This window comes from Camarhynchus parvulus, chromosome 1A, assembly GCF_901933205.1.
Source record: "Camarhynchus parvulus chromosome 1A, STF_HiC, whole genome shotgun sequence".
NCBI lineage: Eukaryota > Metazoa > Chordata > Aves > Passeriformes > Thraupidae > Camarhynchus > Camarhynchus parvulus.
The window spans coordinates 1436700-1457531 of NC_044586.1; the positions used below are offsets into that span (position 1 = coordinate 1436700).

A 20832-nucleotide genomic window follows, 5' to 3' on the forward strand; every position below is an offset into this window, starting at 1 on the left:
ACATAATATATTTAATTTTCTGTAGTATAATATTATAATATATTAAAATATTATTTTACTATGAAACTATAGTTAATATTTATATAGTATGAATAGAATTGTCTAACTATATTATAATATATAATTATATAATTATTATATTATTATTATAATTATTAGTACATATATTAGAAATATTAATTTTAATGTATTATTATATAATATTTGTTATATATAATATATGTACTATGTATAATAGATATTATATTATATATAATTAGTTTAGATTATATATAATCATGTTATTTGTAATAGAATTATTTATTATATATTACTATACAAATTTTCAATATTATGTAATTATATAGTAATAATACAATTTTGTTATATACAGTATATTATTTATTTTATATAATTATAATAATTTAATTAATGATTATAATTGTGAATAAGTTATAATTACTTAATGATTTATAAATACTTATAATATATATTATATATAATACATTGGTTTTTCAGCTCTATATGTAATTGTTATATATATGATATATATAATTTAATAATTTATTTATAATGTAATTAATATAATAATTACATCATAATATGTAACAATATATTATTATTGCATTTATTTATATAGAATATATTATGTTTAATATTACATATAATATACATAATATATCTATAACATTTTATATATATAATATTTTGCCAAATATAATTTCAGTATATCCATTGGAGAATGGCTCATCAAGGTACCCTCTTTGCAGAGTGGAACATGTCAGCACATGAATAAAATTGCGAATGAGGAGAAGAATTTAGGAGACTGTGAAAATTTTCCCATCAATGTCTATAGGCGTGGATCTGCATCTTAAAAATATGATAATGACTTTAGAGGAAGATTTTCATTTTTGGGTGTCCTTTTTTAGGTAACTTGGATAACAGTTTTAAATTTAGAATCATTAGTACTCACAAGTCTGAAAAAATCTAGTACCAGGCTAGGCTAACTGAATAAATATTTCTTTACAAAAAACAACAGGACACCTCCAAAACATTTTAACTTTTATTTTTCAGGGGTTTTTGGGGAGTCATTTCAGAGCAAGCTCACAAACAGGCCCAACCCTCCTGGAGATAAGGAATGTTTGCCAATCCCTGACTCTTCCAATCTCTTATTTGTTGTAGCCTGCCAACACCTGCCCTTCTTTTGGTTGGAAAAATGGCTGGAACATAAAATTATAAACGAATATATGAGGAGATTTACTCTGCAGGTGTGCTCAGAGCTGAGTGAGCTGGCACTGCTGCGCCCAGCTACACCTGCTGCAGATCCTGGGAAGGTGATGGCACAAAAACCAAACCCTGTGCTGGAAAGGCAAAGGCGTGTTCATAACTCCTGTCATTGGAGGCTAAAGGAATCAAAGCTGAACTTGCAGCAGCAGAACTGTTCTCTCCAGGCAAAAATTCCTCCTTCAGTCAAGAAATGAAAGGGTGGGAGCTTCAGATAAAATAATGTTTCCAGAAGATTTATGAACTATATATAATAAAATTTTTTCAGACATGCTAAGCTCACCCAGAATAAGGGAACATCTCAATAAGCATTAATAAATAATATAACATCCTGATTTTTGAAGCTGTATCTGTTTAGAATAGGAAATATATCCTAAAGCACTTCCTTTCTTGTATGTTTGCTGTCATCTAACACAAATTGAAGCTTTCAAAGCATTTATGTGGTCCTGTTTCATTGCTGAACATGAGTTAAGCTTTTTGGAACTTCATTCATTATAAAGTAAACTGAAAAGACACATTTTGACTCAGGACTTTTTGACGTATAAGTTTATAAGTGCTTTGGAAAATGTTATTTTACCTAGTTTGCATTTCTTGACTGACGAATAAGACTGTGACAGAGTAAGGAAGTGATGCAAGCATTCCAAAAGCCAAGGTAACCTCTTCAACTTCTGTGTGTCACAAAATGTCTACCTATCCTCCAAGCAAAGTTTTGGAAGATAAAGAACTCTTGTCATGTCAGATCATTCGAATGTTTATGTAATATATAATTGTTGTATATGTTATATATTATGTTTTTATATATTTATACATTGTTATATATTTATATATTGTTATAGCATTATATATAATAAATATTATATATAAATACTTTGTTAGAATATTATATATTATAAATCATATATATTTATATATTGTTATAATTGTTATATGTTTTATAGTTGTTGTATACATATAATTGCTTATGAAAAAGAGAAATGTTTATGTAACATATAACTGTTATATATTTTATATATTGTTATATTGCTATATATTTTTATATTGTTATAATATTATATATTATAAATTAGTATATATATCTACTTTGTTTTAATATAATTTTTATATATAGAAATGTTTATATATTGTTCTAATTGTTATATATACATATAACTGTTTATGTAATATATAAATGTTTATGTAATATATAATTGTTGCATATTTTATATATGGTTATATTGTTATATATTTTTATAATACTATATATTATGAATTATTCTGTATATAAATACTTTGTTGTAATATATTATAAATTATTATATAATGTTTATATATTGTTCTAATTGTTATATATACATATAATTGTTTATATAATATATAAATGTTTATGTAATATATAATTGTTATATATTTTATTATTGCTATATTGTTATCTATTTATATATTGTTATAATATTATATATTATAAATTAGTATATATATCTAATTTTTAATATAATATAAATTTTATATATAGAAATGTTTATATATTGTTCTAATTGTTGTATCTTTTATAATTTTTATATACATATAATTGTTTATGTAAAATATAAATGTTTATGCAATATATAATTGCTATATATTTTATATATTGCTATATTGTTATATATTTTTATAATATATATTATAAATTATTATATATAAAATACTTTGTTTTAATATTATGTTATAAATTATAGATATATATAATGTTTATAAATTGTTATATTCTTATATATTTATATATTAGTATACTATTATATATAATATATTATTATCTATATAGATATATTATCTATATTATCATATATATCTATATATGCTTATATTTATGTATTGTTAAAATTGTTATATATTTTATAATTGCTATATACACATATAATTTTTAATGTAATATATGTAAATGTTTATGTAATATAAAATTGTTATTTCCAGCTCCGTTTTTCTCTCTTCTCTGACTCCAGAGTGTTGAAGATAAGAGCTGAATACACGAATGGAAATTTTAGTGGAAATACCATGAATTTCCCCCTTTTTTTTTTTCCCCTATAGATCCCAGAAGACATCTTCTGAGATAAAACCTGAGGGGCAGAAAGATACACAAATAGTTGATGCTGATCAGTGCGGAGGATAAGCGGCAGCAATTTAGAAAGAAGTGATCACAAGCAGAGCAGTAATTCCTTAACAGGGTTTTCCCTTCAAGCTGCACCGCGCAGGAACTCACACCAACACAAACAAACACAAACCCTGCAGGCCCTACCCAGGGGATTCCCGTTTTTTGAATCAGCTGGACTGGATAATTTGAAGATTTTAATTAGTAATACCAAACTTTGGGGCAATTTAGTCTCGTTACTGTAATCAGTTCTATTCCTTGTATTTCCAGTCCTTTTTCCTTGATCTCTTAATTTGGCTTTCAAAATAACACCTGGGAGCTGATGACTTGCAGAGACTGCCCACGTGTGCTCTCTGCACTGTTTTGATAACTGTTTTCACCATTTCATCTGTTTTTAGAATAATTTAGGTAATGCATTGATGTGACACATTTTTATTTTGATTTTTGGCCCATCCATACCTCCTTAAGTACGTGCTGCCATGTCAGTTTTCTGCAGTTCCACATTTGTTGAAATGTTCAGTCCTCCCAAACCTTTTAAGGATCAACAGGAGCATATTTGTTCAATAAATTGCCTGCTGTATCTTTCCATGCCAATATTGACATTTTTTGCAAGTTCAAATGGACTGCAAAGTGCATCCCAGTGTCATAATTATAGAGATAAAAATCTGACCCAAAACCAGGTTTTCCAGCCCTACTAATGCTTGGGTGACCTTAAGAAGTAGCTGTTGAATTTTCTGGATCCTTGGAGTATTTGTCAAACAGGGCAGGAATGAGGGCATTTGTGAGACCTGGATGGCAAAAGCATTTCTTGCTCTCCATACTGCTTCGTTTTAACCAACTCAATGCATTCCTGAAGTCAAGGAAAGCAACAAACAACTTTAAATCCTGTGTATTAAAATGAGGATTAAAAAAAGACTGGTGGGCTGAAATTAATGATGATTCAGAAGTGAGTCAGCTATTGAATTCTCCTTCAAAAATCTGTTTTCAAGAAGGGGAAAAAAAAAAGAAAAGTGTGAATAATTGGAAACTAAGGAGCTTTTGCAAGTAAATACTTGCAGCTACTTAGTGTAAGTAAGGAATTCCAGAAAGCATGCACAAGAAGGAGCACCAAGGAAACAAATCGTTGCTCTGACTGCAGGTACCTTTTAAAAATAATTGATAACTGCCAGGATTTCAGGTGAATGCAGCAAACAATTTGGTATTTTGAAAGACTTGAGAGATCTTTGCATGTAGGACATTTATCCTTGAAGGGAGTTGAGCACAGCATCCATCCCTGGTCTGGTGACCCTAATGCCACTCAGAGTGGGCCTGCACAGAACTCCAGGCTATCCCTTACATTCTCATATTTCACAATGATGCATTAAATTTATGTTTTCTTTCAAATCCCAAGAGCTTTATTGGAAAGGAAAATGCATATGATTTTTGAAACTAAAGTCAGTTCTGTTGTTCTGCTGCACTGGAGATATCTATATCATCTATATCATCTATATCTATATCTATATCTAATATATATATATATATCTAATCTATATCTATCTAGAGCTATCTATATCTAGATATCTAGATATATAGACATAGATATATGGATTTATAGATATAAAGATAGATGATATAGATAGATCTAGATCTAGATAGATACAGGTATAGATACAGATAAAATGCTTCTCAGATGGGCATTTTGCCAAAAAACTCTGAAATTCAAAAAAAGAGTAGTGATAACACTTAACACTGTTTTAGGTAACACCTCCCAGTTTGAACAAAGTGAAACTATTCACACCTGATGGATTTGCATCACTAGAGGCCCTTGTCACCAAAACAAAACTGACAGATTTTTTTGGTCTTTGTGTCATGTGTCTGTGATTTATTTTATTGCCTGTAGACTCTACTCCAGAATAAACCTATGGCAGCGTCCATGGGGTGGTATGCACCATATAAAAAAAGAATGAGCCTTTCTCATGTCTTGCATTGGGTCAGACATAAAGCTCTGCACACAGACTTGGAAAAACACTTCTTTATTTTATTTGGTTTTTTTTAATGTGTTCCAGCTGTGTCTTGAAGAGGAGATACGAAAAAAAAAAGGTGGAAATATATTAAGCAAAGCATGCTTAGCTAAAAAGTATTTCAGTATTGATTTTGGACATCAGGTACTTCTTAAAAAGTGGGAAAGATTCCGCACACTTATTTTTCTGAGTAGTAATAAAAAGACAAAAATAATTCCCTCGCCTGCTTTAGGCACAGAGAGTAGCAAGATGGGAAAAGACTTTTCTTCTTTTCCTATGTTTTTCTCCTGCCCATTGTGCAAGCACTGAATAATGTAAATTTATTTTGCAGTTTGCAGCATGTCACCTTAGGTGTGTTTCTTCTGGAGTCATGACTCCACCACTTCTCTGGGCACTTTATTCCAAGCATTTCTGTCAAGAAAATATTCCTGAAGCCAAGCTGAACCTCCCCTGGCCCAGCTTGAGGCCATTTCCCTTCTCCTCTTGCTGATTACCCGGGAGAAGAGCCTGACCCTCCCTGACTCCTGGCAGGGAGTTGTAGAGAGCCACAGGTTCCCCTGAGCCTCATTTTCCCCAGGCTAAAGAAGAATAAAGAACTTCTCTAGTTTTGATGGATGGAGAATCTCTACCTTCAGTAAATATCACTTTAATTGGAAAAAAGTCCCATTTTTCTCCATTCAGCTGCTGCGATCACTGCTAAGTGACTGTCATGACAGACAACACACTTTAGAACACATTCAGCATTTTGCTCAACATATATAGGTATGTTTTATTTCTGTCTATTAACCATATCCCACTGAGCCTTGAGAATCTATTTTAAAGTGTCAACCTTCCTGTTGTGAAATGACTTTCAAGTGCTCTTCTTTTTATTTAAAGTCATAATAAATTGTCAAGCTCCAAGTGAGGCAAGCGCAGCAAAGGCAAACCAACAAACACACAGAGGCAGCTTTGAGTATTTGAGCTCAGGTGTATGAGCCGAGGGAATATTAGGGGGTGTGTGGGAACACGGATGGGTGTTTTTCCTGGCTGGTGATGAATTTTTCCCGGGAAAACCAAAGCTGATAATAAAACATCGATAATTGCCATGGCATTGGGGAGCAACGCTGGCGTTTGGGCGCCCTCTGCCGGACACTGCGGGCATCGCAACCCAGCCACGAGTATTTCTTGTGCTTCAGTATCTCTTAAAAATTAAATTAAAAAAAAAAAGTATTTTTGAATAAAATTCCACGACTCGAGGGCTTTAAAAAAACCCCAAACATTTTCTTTATGAAAACGTGGGTGTATTTTTAAGCAGGTGTAACATTTTCAGCTGAGGTAAGACAAAATGCTTCTTGGAAAAATACTGCTTTTGCCAATTTTGAGACAAAAAAACAGGTGCAATGATGCAGTTTGGTGAGGTGTTTGGCTTAAAGGCTTTGGTTTACCGTGAATTTTGGTTGAATTTGATAGAGTCAGAAAGCTTTTCCTAGACTTTAGCTTGTCTCTGCTCTGTCAGTCCCCTGCATGGAGGGGTCAGGACCACTTTCTGCGACACTTTGGCACATGAATGTTCTGGCAGTTCTTTGATCCCGCAGAAAAACCCCAGACTGGCTCTGTCAGAACTGCCAAGGAGGTCTTCCTTTGTCTGATAAGAATTTGGTTCAGTTTGTGTAACTCATTCTGTTATTACTGGTAATAGGTACACATCAGGCACTTCCATTCTTGTTTGTTAGTGTTTATTGCTGTTTGCAGTTTTGCTATTAGTTATGCTCTCTGTACATATTTATTATTTAGTTACTCACAGTATTTTTAATGGTGTTTCTAAAAGAAGCTGACTTGATTCACATGTCTAAATTTCTTTCTAAATAGAGGATTCATTCTCTGCATCAGAAGAACCTGGCAAACGATCTTTGATCTTGCAATTGTCTTCTTTATTCATAGCAGCATCTTCTTGTCCATTCTCCACAGGCCTGGAGTTCTTATTTTGAAAGTGTTTCTTTATCATTGTATAAAAAATTATTGCAACCAAAAAGGAAGGACCTCTTAAAAGTGCTCCTAAACCAAGGTAGACATACCTGTGGGACAGAGCACAGAAAATTAGGCCAGGTGTTGCATTTTTCAAAAACACTGAAGAAAATCACTTTAATGGCTTTGAAGGCTTTCAGATATTAAAAAAAAAAAAACCTAGGGGAAGACATTAAAACTCATTGTTTGTGAATGATACCAAATACTGGACATTTTTACTTGCAAAATCTTCTCTTAAAGAGCTGATAATATTCTTTTTGCTTATGAGGATAATTTCAAAGTGAAACTTCTATCATCTTCCCTGTTTTTGGGGGAAGATTTTTGGATCACTTTAAGGCTTTAGACTCTTTAGGGCTAGAAATATACTGAGGTCACCAGAGTGGTCTATTGGAAGTAAAAATAAAAAACTTATCAGAAGTAGCCAAGGCTTGAGTGAAACAGAGAAAAATCTATGGAGCATTTCCCCAGGAGACTGATAGTGTTTGGGTTTCCCCAACAACTCCAGCTACTCAGTACAATATTCTCCATGGACTTTTTCCTCAAAAGTGGCCAATGCACAGAGTTAACTTTATTGCCAGTGTGAACAAACTACCTGCAAATAATGTAAATTTGGGTAACTTTCCTCTTTAAAGTCCTAAGGTCTGAGGTATTTTTAATATAAGTACATTAAAAATATAATACGGTATTAAAAGTATATATATAAAATATATAATAAATTATTCTATATAAAGTATATAATATAGTACAATATAAAAGTATATCATATATACTTTTAATATAAGTATTATAATATTGTGTATTTTTAATATAGGTATATTAAAATTTTTAAATAAAATTTTTATAGATATATTAAAAATAAATAAATAAAATAATAAAGAAATTGTAAAAATAAATAAAATAAAATATAAATTTTATATTTTTAATATAAGTATATTGAAAAGACACAATTCATTTCAGAAATCTCTGTCATGGATATTAAATTTCTTTTGTACAACATAAAAACTGACTAAAAATTGGGAGTTTAAGATATGATCTCGAGATTTTTCAATTTCAGGAGTTCTGGGCCAACTTAAAGTTGAGCCCAGAGTTAATATCTGACCATGATTTTGGATCATACCCTTCAGTGTAAGAGACCAGAGCATGTCTTTCCATGTCACTGACATATTTTATGGAAATCCTTTCACTAGGATTTTTCTCCTGAGAAGCTGAGAAGCCTCAGAAAAGAAATGTAAATAATAATTATCTTCTGGAATGTGGTCTGGAGATGGTTTACCAACAGGTGCATCTTTGATTGGTCTCATGTGGATTGTTTTTACTTAATGACCAATCACAGCCAGCTGTGTTGAGGCTGTGAGCTGTCACGAGTTTTTTATCACTTTTCAAGCCTTCTGATGTCTCCTTTCTTCTATTCTGTAGTGTAGTTTTAGTATATATAATGAATAGAATAGAATAGAATAGAATAGAATAGAATAGAATAGAATAGAATAGAATAGAATAGAATAGAATAGAATAGAATAGAATAGAATAGAATAGAATAGAATGCCAGCTTTCTAAACATGGAGTCAAGATTTTCATCTCTCCTGTTCCTCCTTTTGTGTCCATTGCTGTGCATGCATCTGTTTTGTCGTCCCTCTCTTTCTAGTATTTAGCACATAAGCAACATTTCATCACATAAAGCAAATAAGCAATGTTAGTCAGGATTTAATTTTCAGTAAATAAATTTCCACTTCTTAGTTCCCTCCAAAATTCTTCACCTGTTATTTTGCTTTCTCGTGGGCATACGAGAGTTTAAGCTTGGATTCAGAATACCTCATATTGTCACAAATTTATCAGTAGTTTAATTTCAATCAGATTGTCATCAGTCCTGGGGATCCACAAACACCAACTCATTTCCACAGGGAGGTGTTTTTTGCCCTAATTTTCTTTACCTGTGTGCATTGGAGTCGTAGAGCCTGCAAGCCCCTCTCTTCCCACAGCTGGTGCTGCCCCACTTCAGGCAGGTCCTGTCAATGGCTGCTCCAAAATAAACTGGTGCTGGGATCCCAGCTGCAAGGAGACAGCAGAAAATGGGACAGGGTTTCACAGGAAAGGACACCCTCTTAGAAATCAGATTTATATTTCCTTAGGGGTGGTTGCAGGCTCCCAGAGCAGCACCAGGGGGCTGGACCCTGCAATGGTTTCTCTTACCCAGCATCCTCATAACCAGTGTGAAGAGACCAACTGCGAGAGCTTTGAGCTCTGGCTGGACACATCTGCAAAAATGAGGGATAAGTAAGAAGTGCTGGCCTATTTAGTGCTTAGACATGCCTATTAAATGCTACTAAATAACCTGAATTTAATACCCTTGTTGACAGAAGGAGCACTTTGGAAGTTCTTTGGAAGAAGAGTGCTGAGGTGTGTCAAGTGATATGAAAAAGGTGAATTAATCTACTGATTTTCATCAAATAGCTCCTGGTAATTCCATTTCCTATGCATAATTGAGGAATTGAAGTTTTAAAGCCCTAATCAGAGTCTATCCTGACCTTTTGGAAATGAGTTCTCCAACTGCCTTCACTCTTAGGCATACATTTCCCTACTTGATGGAATATTTCATGGGAAATATCCTACTGCCCTAAGACAAAAGAATTGCAGGTAGAAGGGTCAGTGCAGCATCTTTCTCTGCTTGAACAGAATTCCTCTGTGCAAGGACACATCTTGGACAGCACAAAGCCTCCTGGCTCATCTGTTTCATGGGGAATTGCACTGCAGGCATCAGAAATGGGCACTGGTCTTGAATTCATCCTATCTCCAGCCTCTGCCATATCCTTGCACATCCAGAAATCCTGGCAACTGCATGGCACTTTCAAAATCCAAGCAGAAAAAATGACATATTTTGGAAAACCTGATTACAGAACCAGAGGATCACAAAATTGTTTGGTTTGGAAGGGATGTTAAAGAATTGCCTTGTTCCAAAGCCATGGACAAGGACACCTTTCTCTGTCCCAGGTTGCTCCAAGCCCCATCCATCCTGGCCTTGGACATTTCCAGGGATGAGGCAGCTACAGCTTCTCTGGGCCAGGGCCTCAGCACCCTCACAGGGAGGAACTTCCTCTAACCTAAACTTTCCCTCTTCAGTCTGAACCTGTTACTCCTTGTCCTACCACTGCAGCTCCTGATCAGCAGGAAACTCCTTTTTTCTCTAAGATAAGGAACCAAACATGACTTTGAAAGCCTCCCTAGAGAGCCTTTGGACAGCAGCCAGCTATACTCACCTGAACGTCAGTATGAATGAAGGAGTGGCTCCCAGGGCATAGAAAAATCCACCTATGACTTGTATTACCATGTAATAAATGAAATTCCTCGAGCAATCATCACTTTTTGGACATGGCCCCAAGGTGGCAGAATTGTTTCCTGTCCATGAACTGCTGATCTCAAGACATCTGCAGTTATGGAAGACCTGGAAGACACAAAACAGGTTTGGTAGGACGCTGCTCATGAAATGGGGATTCTGATGGAGACAAAACAGAGTAAGGAGATGGCTCCAGACCATTTATATTCTGGAGTGATCAGGAAACATGCAAATGGCACAACCCAATGAAGGTTTACATCCATGGACTGGAGATTTGTCTCTGGAACTCTGGGCATTATCTCCATGCCAAGCAAAACTCAGTCACCCAGAAAAACAAGAAGTTTTTGACATCTCAAAGTCTCACATGGAGGAAACAAGCTGCCTTGCCTTTACCCATTTTTCATATTTAAACATTAATGATAACTAGCAGGGAAGATACTACTCTATCTTAGTGTACATCAATTGTCAGGTAAAGCCTCAGGGCAGCCAAAATGACATTTATGAAAGGCAAAGCCTGTGGAAAACCTTCAGGCAACATGAAACCAACTTGATTGGTGTGTTTCCCCCTCTTGTGCTCAACCTACAGAAGACAAAAGTTAATATCTAGAACAAGGAGCTAGGGCCTTTTGCTTGATGTGCAATAACTCGGAGAAATGTCTCTTTTCTGTGCTGTTTGTAGCCAGAAATCAAAAATCCCTTACTGACCTGTCCCCAGTAACTTGGCTTTGCTGAAATGCTTTATCCTACTAAATCCCTGATGTCACATGGAAAAGAGGCTGGTAGGGAGCCAAAGCAGGGTCTCTTACAGTGTTCTGTCCATGTCCCACAGAAGTGCCACAGCCAGCCAGACACGCAGAGACGTAGGTGATGCCATTGGCTCCGCACACAGGGTCCCACACGTTGGAGGCACACTTGCAGTGAGAGTTGCATTCCGAAAACAGGGAATTGTTGTGGTACGGAATGGGGTTGCTTGGAAATTAAGTTCAGACAAGTGTAAGACATTTTTAATTCAGTCCTGGAGTCTGTGAAGTCCCTTCTGTGTGACAGTGTTGCTGCTCTGAACCCCACCTCACCCGCCCAGGACATGTTTTCACCGCTGAGTTTCTACATCTCTACTGGTCTGTTTCAGATTCCATCCTTTAATATCAGTGCAAGTAGCACTGATATTAAAGCCATTGCTAGATTATACAGAACTTTAAAACAAATTAAAACATTGCTACTGATTTTGCAGGTGTAGACAGAAAAGAGAAAGGAGGGAGAGGTCATTTGGACTCGCCCCTAGCTCAATTTAGAGCTAGCAAGAGTTATCACAGTCTTGTCAAATATATTAGTTGGTAAAAATGCACCAGTGACAGAAATCAAATCTCCTGGTCTCTGTAGTTAAAAAACACTTCTCTGTTAAAGCCTAGCCTAAGTTTTCATCAAGGATATGAAGAATGCAGTATTATCTTTTGCTTTCAGACATCCCTTGTGTGAACAAAAAGATATGTCTTCACTCATTTTCTCCTTCCTAGGAAAATGAAACTTATGTACTTGCCATTTTATCATCCCAGTGCTCCCTAAGCATATTCCCTGGTCCACCATTTACATTCCTAGTGAAAACCTTGCACAGCAATATTCCCACCCTCCCCCAGCAAAACAACCTGCATTGCTAATGAAGCAATTCCTGATTAATCTTTACCCAGCGTTGGGCTTTGTCAGGCTGACCAACAAAACTACCCCAGTGACATGTGGCAGTGCTCACTTTCTCTCATGCCTTGCAAAAGCATGTTTCTCCTTTAGCCTTGATGCCACAGTACATTTTTTTGAGAACTATGGAGAAAACCACAATCTTTTTTCTGTTTGATACTCACCCTTCATAGGACACTGTCATTCCTGCCACCATGTGGTTATCACAGCCAACAAAAAAGTGTAACAAGCCCATGGCATAGGACAAAAATGACATGATAAATGAAAACTTGGCTGCTGCAATGATGCCCATTTTATACTTTTTCATTATAAGCCCTCCTAGGAAAATCCCAAGACCTACAGGAGGTAAGCTTGTAACTCCTGAAAGAGATCATATAGGGGAATGTTAGAATTAAAGAATCATTATAACCTTAAGAGCCAAAGTCTGTCCTTAGGTTTTTTTTTTGTTCCTTTCAGCTTTATGGTCTGTTACGACTTCAGGAAGGTTTGTGTTAAATCCAGCCCCTGGGAGTTGGTGTTTGTGAAGTGCCTACCCCTCCAAACCCACTCCCATTGCAAGGAACTTGCCAGATGCTTCAGCAACTAAAACCTCCACACCACAGTCATTGCATATTTGGGGCGCCCTTCCTATAAATCTTATATAAATGCAATGTAATGTAATATAACCTTAAAATTTCTTATGGTCCCATAGGCACAAAACCTATATTTTTAATAATTCAGGTTCAGGTCAGACCACCCTTTACCTCCACCTGCTCTGCATGGAATTGAGCCCCAGATAAAGCCCACCAGAACCTATCCCCATGCACTGCTGGCAGCACAAGCAGCCCTTCTCACCTATTAGGAAGTTGGATTTGGATGTAGATTGTCCATACTGCTGTTCCATGTACTTTGGCTTGTAAGTCACGAAACCAATAAAACTACTGAACTGTAACAGTGAGCAACACAAAAATGTAAAGTACATTCGATTACCCAATACCTTTTTCAGGGAGTTATAGAAATCTGAAAGAGAGGGACATATGAGTTGGCATTGAGAGATGCATGGCATAATTACGGGTGAGTAACCTGCAAAACCTAGGGCAAGGTCCTGCTCTCAGCTGTCCAAGGGCAAGCTGTACTGATCTTCATTTGCATGAGGGTATCTGAAAGCAAAATCAGGCTCTTGAAAAACACCAGAGGTTGAGATGCAGGAAGAGAATCCTAAAAGGAGACAGAAGTATGGGTTAAGGTCTGGCTGCTCTATTATGATATGCACATGAAGACAAAAGGGCTCCACACAGCCCAGACTTTGTTCAGCTTGCATGAATATTATCACAGGTTCAAGGCTAAGTGAGAGCTGCCTCAGTGGGGTTGTCTCAGTGTCTTCCACTGGGATCTGAACAAAAAATTTGGCAAATGAAGCAAAGCCACTTCTTTTCATCACCTTTCCACCACTTTTTTTGGCCTAAGGACTGCACAACCAGAACTATTCAAGACTGAAGTATTTTCATCAGGCACCAATGTACTTCAGAGTCTCCATGAATTCTCTCAAATAAATAATTTGTCTTTTGATGTGGCAAAAGGAGCCTTTGAAGAGTTCCTTTAGGTTCAGATACAGGAACACTTTTCCACTGTTCAAATTTCTTCCAGTGCAAAATTTTAGAGGTAGGTGCCACTCAGGTGATGATTTATTTCAGGTGATGCATGCAGAACCTCAGAGTCCTGAATACTTCTAATAATTTTTGGTGGACCTTCCCTTTCCTGGGGATAGCTGCCTGGTTTAGATGGAAGTGCAGGTAGGCAAAATATTTCTCAGAACTGTTACATTTCCTATGTGTGCTGTGCCTATTATAGGCTTTTCACATTTATACCACATGAGAAACACTTGCCTTTCAGCATCGCTGACCACTTCCTTGGCTTGGTTTTTTCAGGAGAAAGTTTATTCCCCATGTTTTCCAAGAGCCTATGTGAAGCTTTGTCCTTCTTGGCTCCCTCTGGCTTTTTCAAGCTCTTTGGCAGGAAGCAAAATGGAATAGCAGATAGGAAACTGAGTACTCCACCTATCAAAAAGCCGAGCCACCATGCACCCACCCAGCGGGAATCCTGTGGGGTGATGGTGATGCTCCCTGGAAAGGAGGGAAACAGGCACAAGTTACCCCAGTGGAGAAGCTGAACCTTCCCAGCCTTTTACTGCTACATTTTGTAGTGCCTTTCAGCTATAAAGATCTAGTGAGGGGCCAAACATGCAGTGAAGGTGTCAGGAATCATACCCTGGATGGTGTTATAGAATCATGGATCGGTTTGGATTGGAAGGCGTCCTGTGGGCAGGGACACTTCAGGGGTAACCAGGATGTTCTGAGACCCTCCAGCCTGGCCTTGGACACTTCCAGGGATGGGGCATCCACAGCTTCTCACAGGAACAACTGGTTCCTGTGCCCTACCATCCTTGCAGGGAAGAACTTCTTCCTAACATCTAATCCAACCTTACTCTCTTTTGGTTTGAAGCCATTCCTGTTTGTCCAGTGTTATTTTATCTGCCATTCTACACGTTTCACTGACTGATGTTTTGTGGCAGACAGAGCAACACCAAGGTCCTTCCCCAGCACATGGGAAACCACACAGGCCTCAAGCGTAGTGTGCTTTTTGGCTCCTGAGACCTTGCTCTGCTTTCCTGAATTGTGTAGGTTGCTATTAAGCAATTGAACATTCTCTGTAGTGTCAGTGAAATTACCTATGGCTTTAAATGTACTGCAATGGAGATGAGAGCAGCTAGTTCTATTTCTATGGTTTTTAATTCTGGCATGTTTTGTGAGCAACCAAGATTAAAAGACTTTTCACTGCATGACCAGAATTGGCTCACTGTCTTTACTCCTTAATGAAATCGAACATTGGCTTAACAAAGGGCAAAGACAAAATAGTTCACCTATCTAGCTACAGGATTCTGAAGATCTGAAAACTTCTCTGTCCTGCTAGAAAAACAAGGAACAGCCACCACTTACAGGGATTGCTGTGTCTCCTCTGGCATTGTGCAGATGTGAGTACATACATGTGTTTTCATTTCATCTGAATAAGCAAGGGCTGAGAGAATGTGTATTTTGCGCTGCAAAACTATGTAAAATGTAAAATACTCAGTGGAAAGGGCGGGTCATTCCCCCAAACTGTACACCTGCTGCACTAGCAGAATCTTTTTTTTTTAAATTCCAGTTTAGAAAAAAATCTTGTTTCTGTGAGAGTTCTTAGTACTAATTCTTAGGCTTAAGTGTGTATTACAACCCTTTAATATTAAAGCATGGTTCTAAAATATGCTCCCAGTCTAACTCTGCTTTTACTCTAAAAGCTTTCAGTAATTCAATGAATAAAAATTAGTAAATTATTCCAATAATAATTTATTATTATCATTGAAATAATTTACTTATAAGTTATAACAATATATAATATTATGCACATTATATATAATATATAACATATATAGTATATATACTATATATGTTATAGTATACATTATATACAATATATGATATATACTATATATACAATATATAATATATATTATGTATGTTATATATCTAATAAATAATATTTATAATTCAATAATAATAATAAAATGTCAATCTATTCTACAATAAAACAATTAAATAAACATAATTCAAACATAACATATATAATATAATGAATATAATGCATACATATGAAACCATTTATAGGCAATTCTTGTGAACAAGCATTAGCTCACTCTCACTTTTCGTCTGTTTTGCTTACCTGGATCCACAAATCCAATATCCACGTACAGCTTTGCACACAGAGATCCCAGCAGGAATCCGAACATGGGGCCCATCATGGCTATGGTGTGCAAAAAGCCTGAAAATACAATGAGGCGGGAGCTAGTACCCTCTGATGGCTGAATGCTGTCTTCTGCAGAGGGTGCTCCACCTCTCACACTGGGAATCTCTCAGTTTATTCATGTTGAGATTACCTACATACACAGGAACATTCTCTTCTTTAGCAAAATCATCGAGGTAAGAGATGCCCAGGGGTGTTATTGGTGTCTCACCAATCCCACGTAACATGTTTCCCAGTAAAATATAGATCCACATATATGATGTTGGCTCCTTCTCACAGCCTGCAGAGGATATAATATTATAAATAAAAAATAAATAAACATATTATTTTGTAATAAAATATTTGAATGGGAAACTGGGGAAAAAACCACAGGAAATGTAGCACATGAAATGATTATAGATTAGAAATCAAGGTATTAAGAACATTTCCTTATGGAAGATAAATGAAAGGCTGTCAATCCCATTATAAATTTTCATGATCTTTTAATAACACGTTCTTCCACCTCCATTGCATTTGATTTCTAAAAGCACAGGTATGTATCACCCATCAGAAAAAATGCTCATTAAAAAATAACTTACTGATATTTTCATAAATATATTACTTGGAATATATCATGTGTCTTTAATGTGAGAAGTTTCAGATGGTTTCTGGTGCAGAGCTTGGCTCATTCTCTACCTATGTCCCATACAAGCAACATATAAAACAGTTGTATTCCATATTTTAAGGAGGATTATAGCAATCTCCATTTACTTCTGTTAATCTCCATCCAGTTTCTTGTCCTGTCCCCAACTCCAAGTACAGGTAACTGAGTCCTTGCAACCAAGGACAAAACAAGCTCCTGTATCATTTACAGTTCCATACCTGCTCGTGGGACTTCCAGGACAGTGTCATTCTCATCCTGATGCAGGGAGCAGGGATTTATGCTGGAATTTAAGCTGGCTGAAGCAGCTGTGTGCGATGTTGTCTCATACTTGTAGCTGCAAACACACAACAGGAGGTTTAGGAGCAGTGCTCACTAGGGAAACACCAGTGTGGTAGGGCTGGAACCACCTTGGCTGCTGTTTCCCTAAAGAGAAAGGTATCTTTGGTTAAATATCAGTTCAGAGGAGCAAATAAGATGATTAAAGAACATCTCAGAAAACCAAAATACTGAAATTAAGTACAAATAAAACTTAGAATTCTCTGTCTGGAAGGCATAATGTTTTAAGCTAGAAAATTCAAAAGGGCTCATGAAAGTGTTTCAGATAGGATTGAATTTTTGGCGTCTAAATTGAGGGTCAGGTCCAAGTGAGCTCCCTGTGTTGACCCCACAGCCAAGGAGAAAAAAATGAATGTCTTGAATTTGAGCAAAGGTCCCCTTTCCATCTTTGATATGTGTTTGGTCTGTTCAGCTGCTCCAACATGATCCCTCTCCCAGAAACGAGTGCTGCTGGGGGGCAAAGTACAATTAGCTTTAGCAGAACAGCATGGCAAAGCACACATTCTGCTTCAAGGAACTGCCCTGGCTCTGTCAGACCAGGCAGGCTTATTTTTCAGGTTGGAACAAGGAGCACTCATCAGGAGACACACTGCAGAGCAGTTCCCCTACAAATGCTCAGGCTCAGGTTCATGAGTTGCCCAGTGTAGGTAAGGATGATACATGGCCTGCCTTAAAGAGTGAAAAACTGATAAAAAGTCTGGTTCTAGTGCGAGATCTACTTATATGAAAAAAAGCATTCCTCAGTTTTCTTTTTGCAGTAGTATACCTAAAATTATTCTAATATATTTAAGGAATCAACAGAACTATATCTTACTCTATTGGTCATCTCTGTGCTCAAGCTATGGCTAGAAACATTATCACATATAAGCACAATGCAGTAATTCCCTGAGCCTGGAGAAGGTGAATAAAAATTAACCAGACACAGAAAATCCATTTAACCAGGCATGAGCATCTGGAACAGGAAAATCCTGGTATGAGTTCTACCAGCACTCATCCATCTACAGGCTCCAGCACCATTGCATTCTTTGGCTCCTTTCTGAACAAGCCTGAGTAGAAACTAAAGCACTGTGATATTCTCATTTTTTTGAGGAGTTGAAATTTCACTTGAAAAGAGCTGTATTTTTTAAATGAACATTCCCCATCACAACAGTGATGCATGTGTCTCATGGGGCTTATCACACTTGGAAGTGAGATTCCACAGGCCTTTGGAAATCTAAGGCTAAATATACAAGTTTCATTTAAAAACCAGACAGCACAATGCAACTCCAGTGTGAGGCCACCCAAATTAACTGCAATTAGTACTTACTACCCCATGAAGAAATGAGGCATGGCTGACAAAAAGCATCCCAAAGCCATAGCAAAGGATCCCACAGCAATTACTTTGGGCCTGTGCAGCTTAGCTCCAAAATAGCTTACAAATGCAATCACCAGCAGGTTGCCTGCAAGATAAAGAACCAGAATGAGTGCCAGGTGCTGTCTCTGAGCAGCTCTCTGTGTGTCAGGGAACATCCATTACCCATCTCAAAGCTCCCGTCGACAAGCCCTGCGACAGAGGAGGTCAGGTCAAACCTCCTCTCAATCTGAGTGATGGAGCTCTTCATTATGGTCCCACACAGGGCTTTACTGAAGTAGCTGAAGGACAGAGCAGCCAGAAACACCTGGGGAAAGATTCAGACAGGAAAGGGGAGGGAGAGGCAGGAGAACTGGTCACAGAGGGATCAAACGTATTTAAAATGGTGCAGAGCCATCATCATCATGACACATTTGTTACTCAAATTGGAGTGGCAAAGTTAATCTGAACCCAAATTACCTCTTGCTTGGGTCACATGTCCCTTATTTTGGGCCAATTCATAACTTCTTCTAACTCAGTCATATGGCACCATTTTGATGCTTTAAGCAAGTTTTTATGATTCATCAGTATGAGGAATGTGGTACTAACTGACCAAGTTCATCTCTGTGCCATATGATATATTCTGAAATGTTGCTTGCATATCATATATCTCACAAGGAAAAGCTTAATACTCTTTTGTAGTTTGACTGTTGCTTCCACCAACACACCTGGTGGCTTTTGCAAATAAAGATAGATTTGGAAAAATATTTAAGTTTGTTTAAATATTATCCAGTGATTTCCACATAGTCTAAAAACCAAATAGATTTCTTGCTCACTGGGCAAGAGTTCTAATACAACAGAAACTTTGGTAAATAAACAAAGTAAATATAGGTTTAGACATTGCAATACTATCTACTATAAGAAATTAAGCCAACCCAGGACGCAAAAGCTTGAAAATTGGTATATTTACTCTCTTTTTGTCAGGAAGGAAGAGAAAAATCTTCCAAGCATGGGGTTTGTCCTGATATGTTCTATATTTCCTGAGCTTGACTGGCAAAATTTCTGAGAATCACCCTTTGTGCCAGATGCCAGCAGAATTCTCCGAGGATTTGGCTGAAATCTCAAACTGCTGATAAGCATGAAAACACCAACAAAAATCGCTGGGGTCATTTGGGGTTTAAAATGCAATCCTCAGGTCAGCCACTAAACATTTGATGAAATGTGGTTCACCTCACCTTGTTCTGACCCTATGAGACAACAACCTCCAGACAAGTGCATTGTAGGCACCCAGTTGAGACTGGTTCAAGTTTTCCACTTGAAGCTGCTGCCTCTCTCTAATGACCAAGAAGGGGATCCACCCACAAGTAACTTCTGAATAAATATGGTAGATCGTGAATTTTTAATTTCTTTGGGGAAAATATAATATCTGACTGTCCCCTGGACCTGTAGTGCATATCCAGTTCCTCCAAGGATAGGGATAGGAATGAAGGAATTTGGCATGTCACAAATGTCACATCTTGAACAACATTTCTTGAGCAAAAACAATGGTAATTCATGGTGGTATTGCTAAGGCTCCAAACCTTCAATCCAGTGCAAGAGGAAGTCTTTTTGTCTGGTGGGCTTTTGTTTCCTTCATCATCCAAAAGCTGCTCAGGCTCTGCCTCCTGGTTTGAGTCACTGATGTTGCTGGGTTTGGTTTCCACAGTCATGGCTGATTTTTTACTGAGTGATCTGAGCTCGAGAGAAAACAGCAATAAACACCAAAGCACATTTGCCAAAGTAGAGTTGCTCAAGGACCTCTCTGATGAATCTGGTGAAACTAATTACAGGAAAGGGCTGAGATGTTGAAACTGAACCTTTCTGCTTAAAACAATGTGTCTCAATGACTTGCATGTTTCAAAGTGTATATTTGTTTAAATTCTGAAACATCTAGTTTTGACATCTTTTTTTTTTTTTTAAAGACATGAGCACCCCCCCTTTCTACCTTGTCCTGTTCTTTAATGCAAAAAAGGCTGTTTGGAAGAGTAAGAGACAAAGTCTCTGTCCAAAAATAAACTACAAGGGTCAACAAAGCAGTAGTGCTGAAGCACAGGGAGTCCCAGGAAGCTCTAAATTTGCAGGCCATGTGGCTTACAACTCAGGCTTTGATTTGGTAAAATCTGTAGCAACACTGTGCCATTCAATTTATTCCTTTACACTGGCTTGTTGGAAACAATTCTAAGTGACAAAGGAGTTTATTGTTTCACCTAACTGACCTCCTGTAAGGATATTACTTGTTTTTTCTTCTTGCAATAATATGCAGGGTATCCCTGATCTCTT

At 36.8% G+C, this 20832-nt stretch overlaps 1 protein-coding gene across 1 annotated transcript; it reads right to left on the reverse strand.

Annotated features, from left to right (window-relative positions):
- Positions 1–7207: 7207 nt before the first annotated feature.
- On the reverse strand, positions 7208–20222 carry LOC115909957 (solute carrier organic anion transporter family member 1B3-like). The gene is made up of 14 exons (XM_030959720.1): positions 20094–20222; positions 18700–18841; positions 18490–18622; positions 17066–17181; positions 16338–16484; positions 16124–16222; positions 14254–14490; positions 13223–13387; positions 12553–12748; positions 11506–11668; positions 10623–10807; positions 9559–9623; positions 9300–9417; positions 7208–7421 (listed from the first exon to the last, which is right to left on the reverse strand). The coding sequence occupies exons 1-14, from the start codon at positions 20220–20222 to the stop codon at positions 7208–7210; spliced, it is 2109 nt and encodes a 702-aa protein (XP_030815580.1).
- Between the last annotated feature and the right edge of the window lie 610 nt (positions 20223–20832).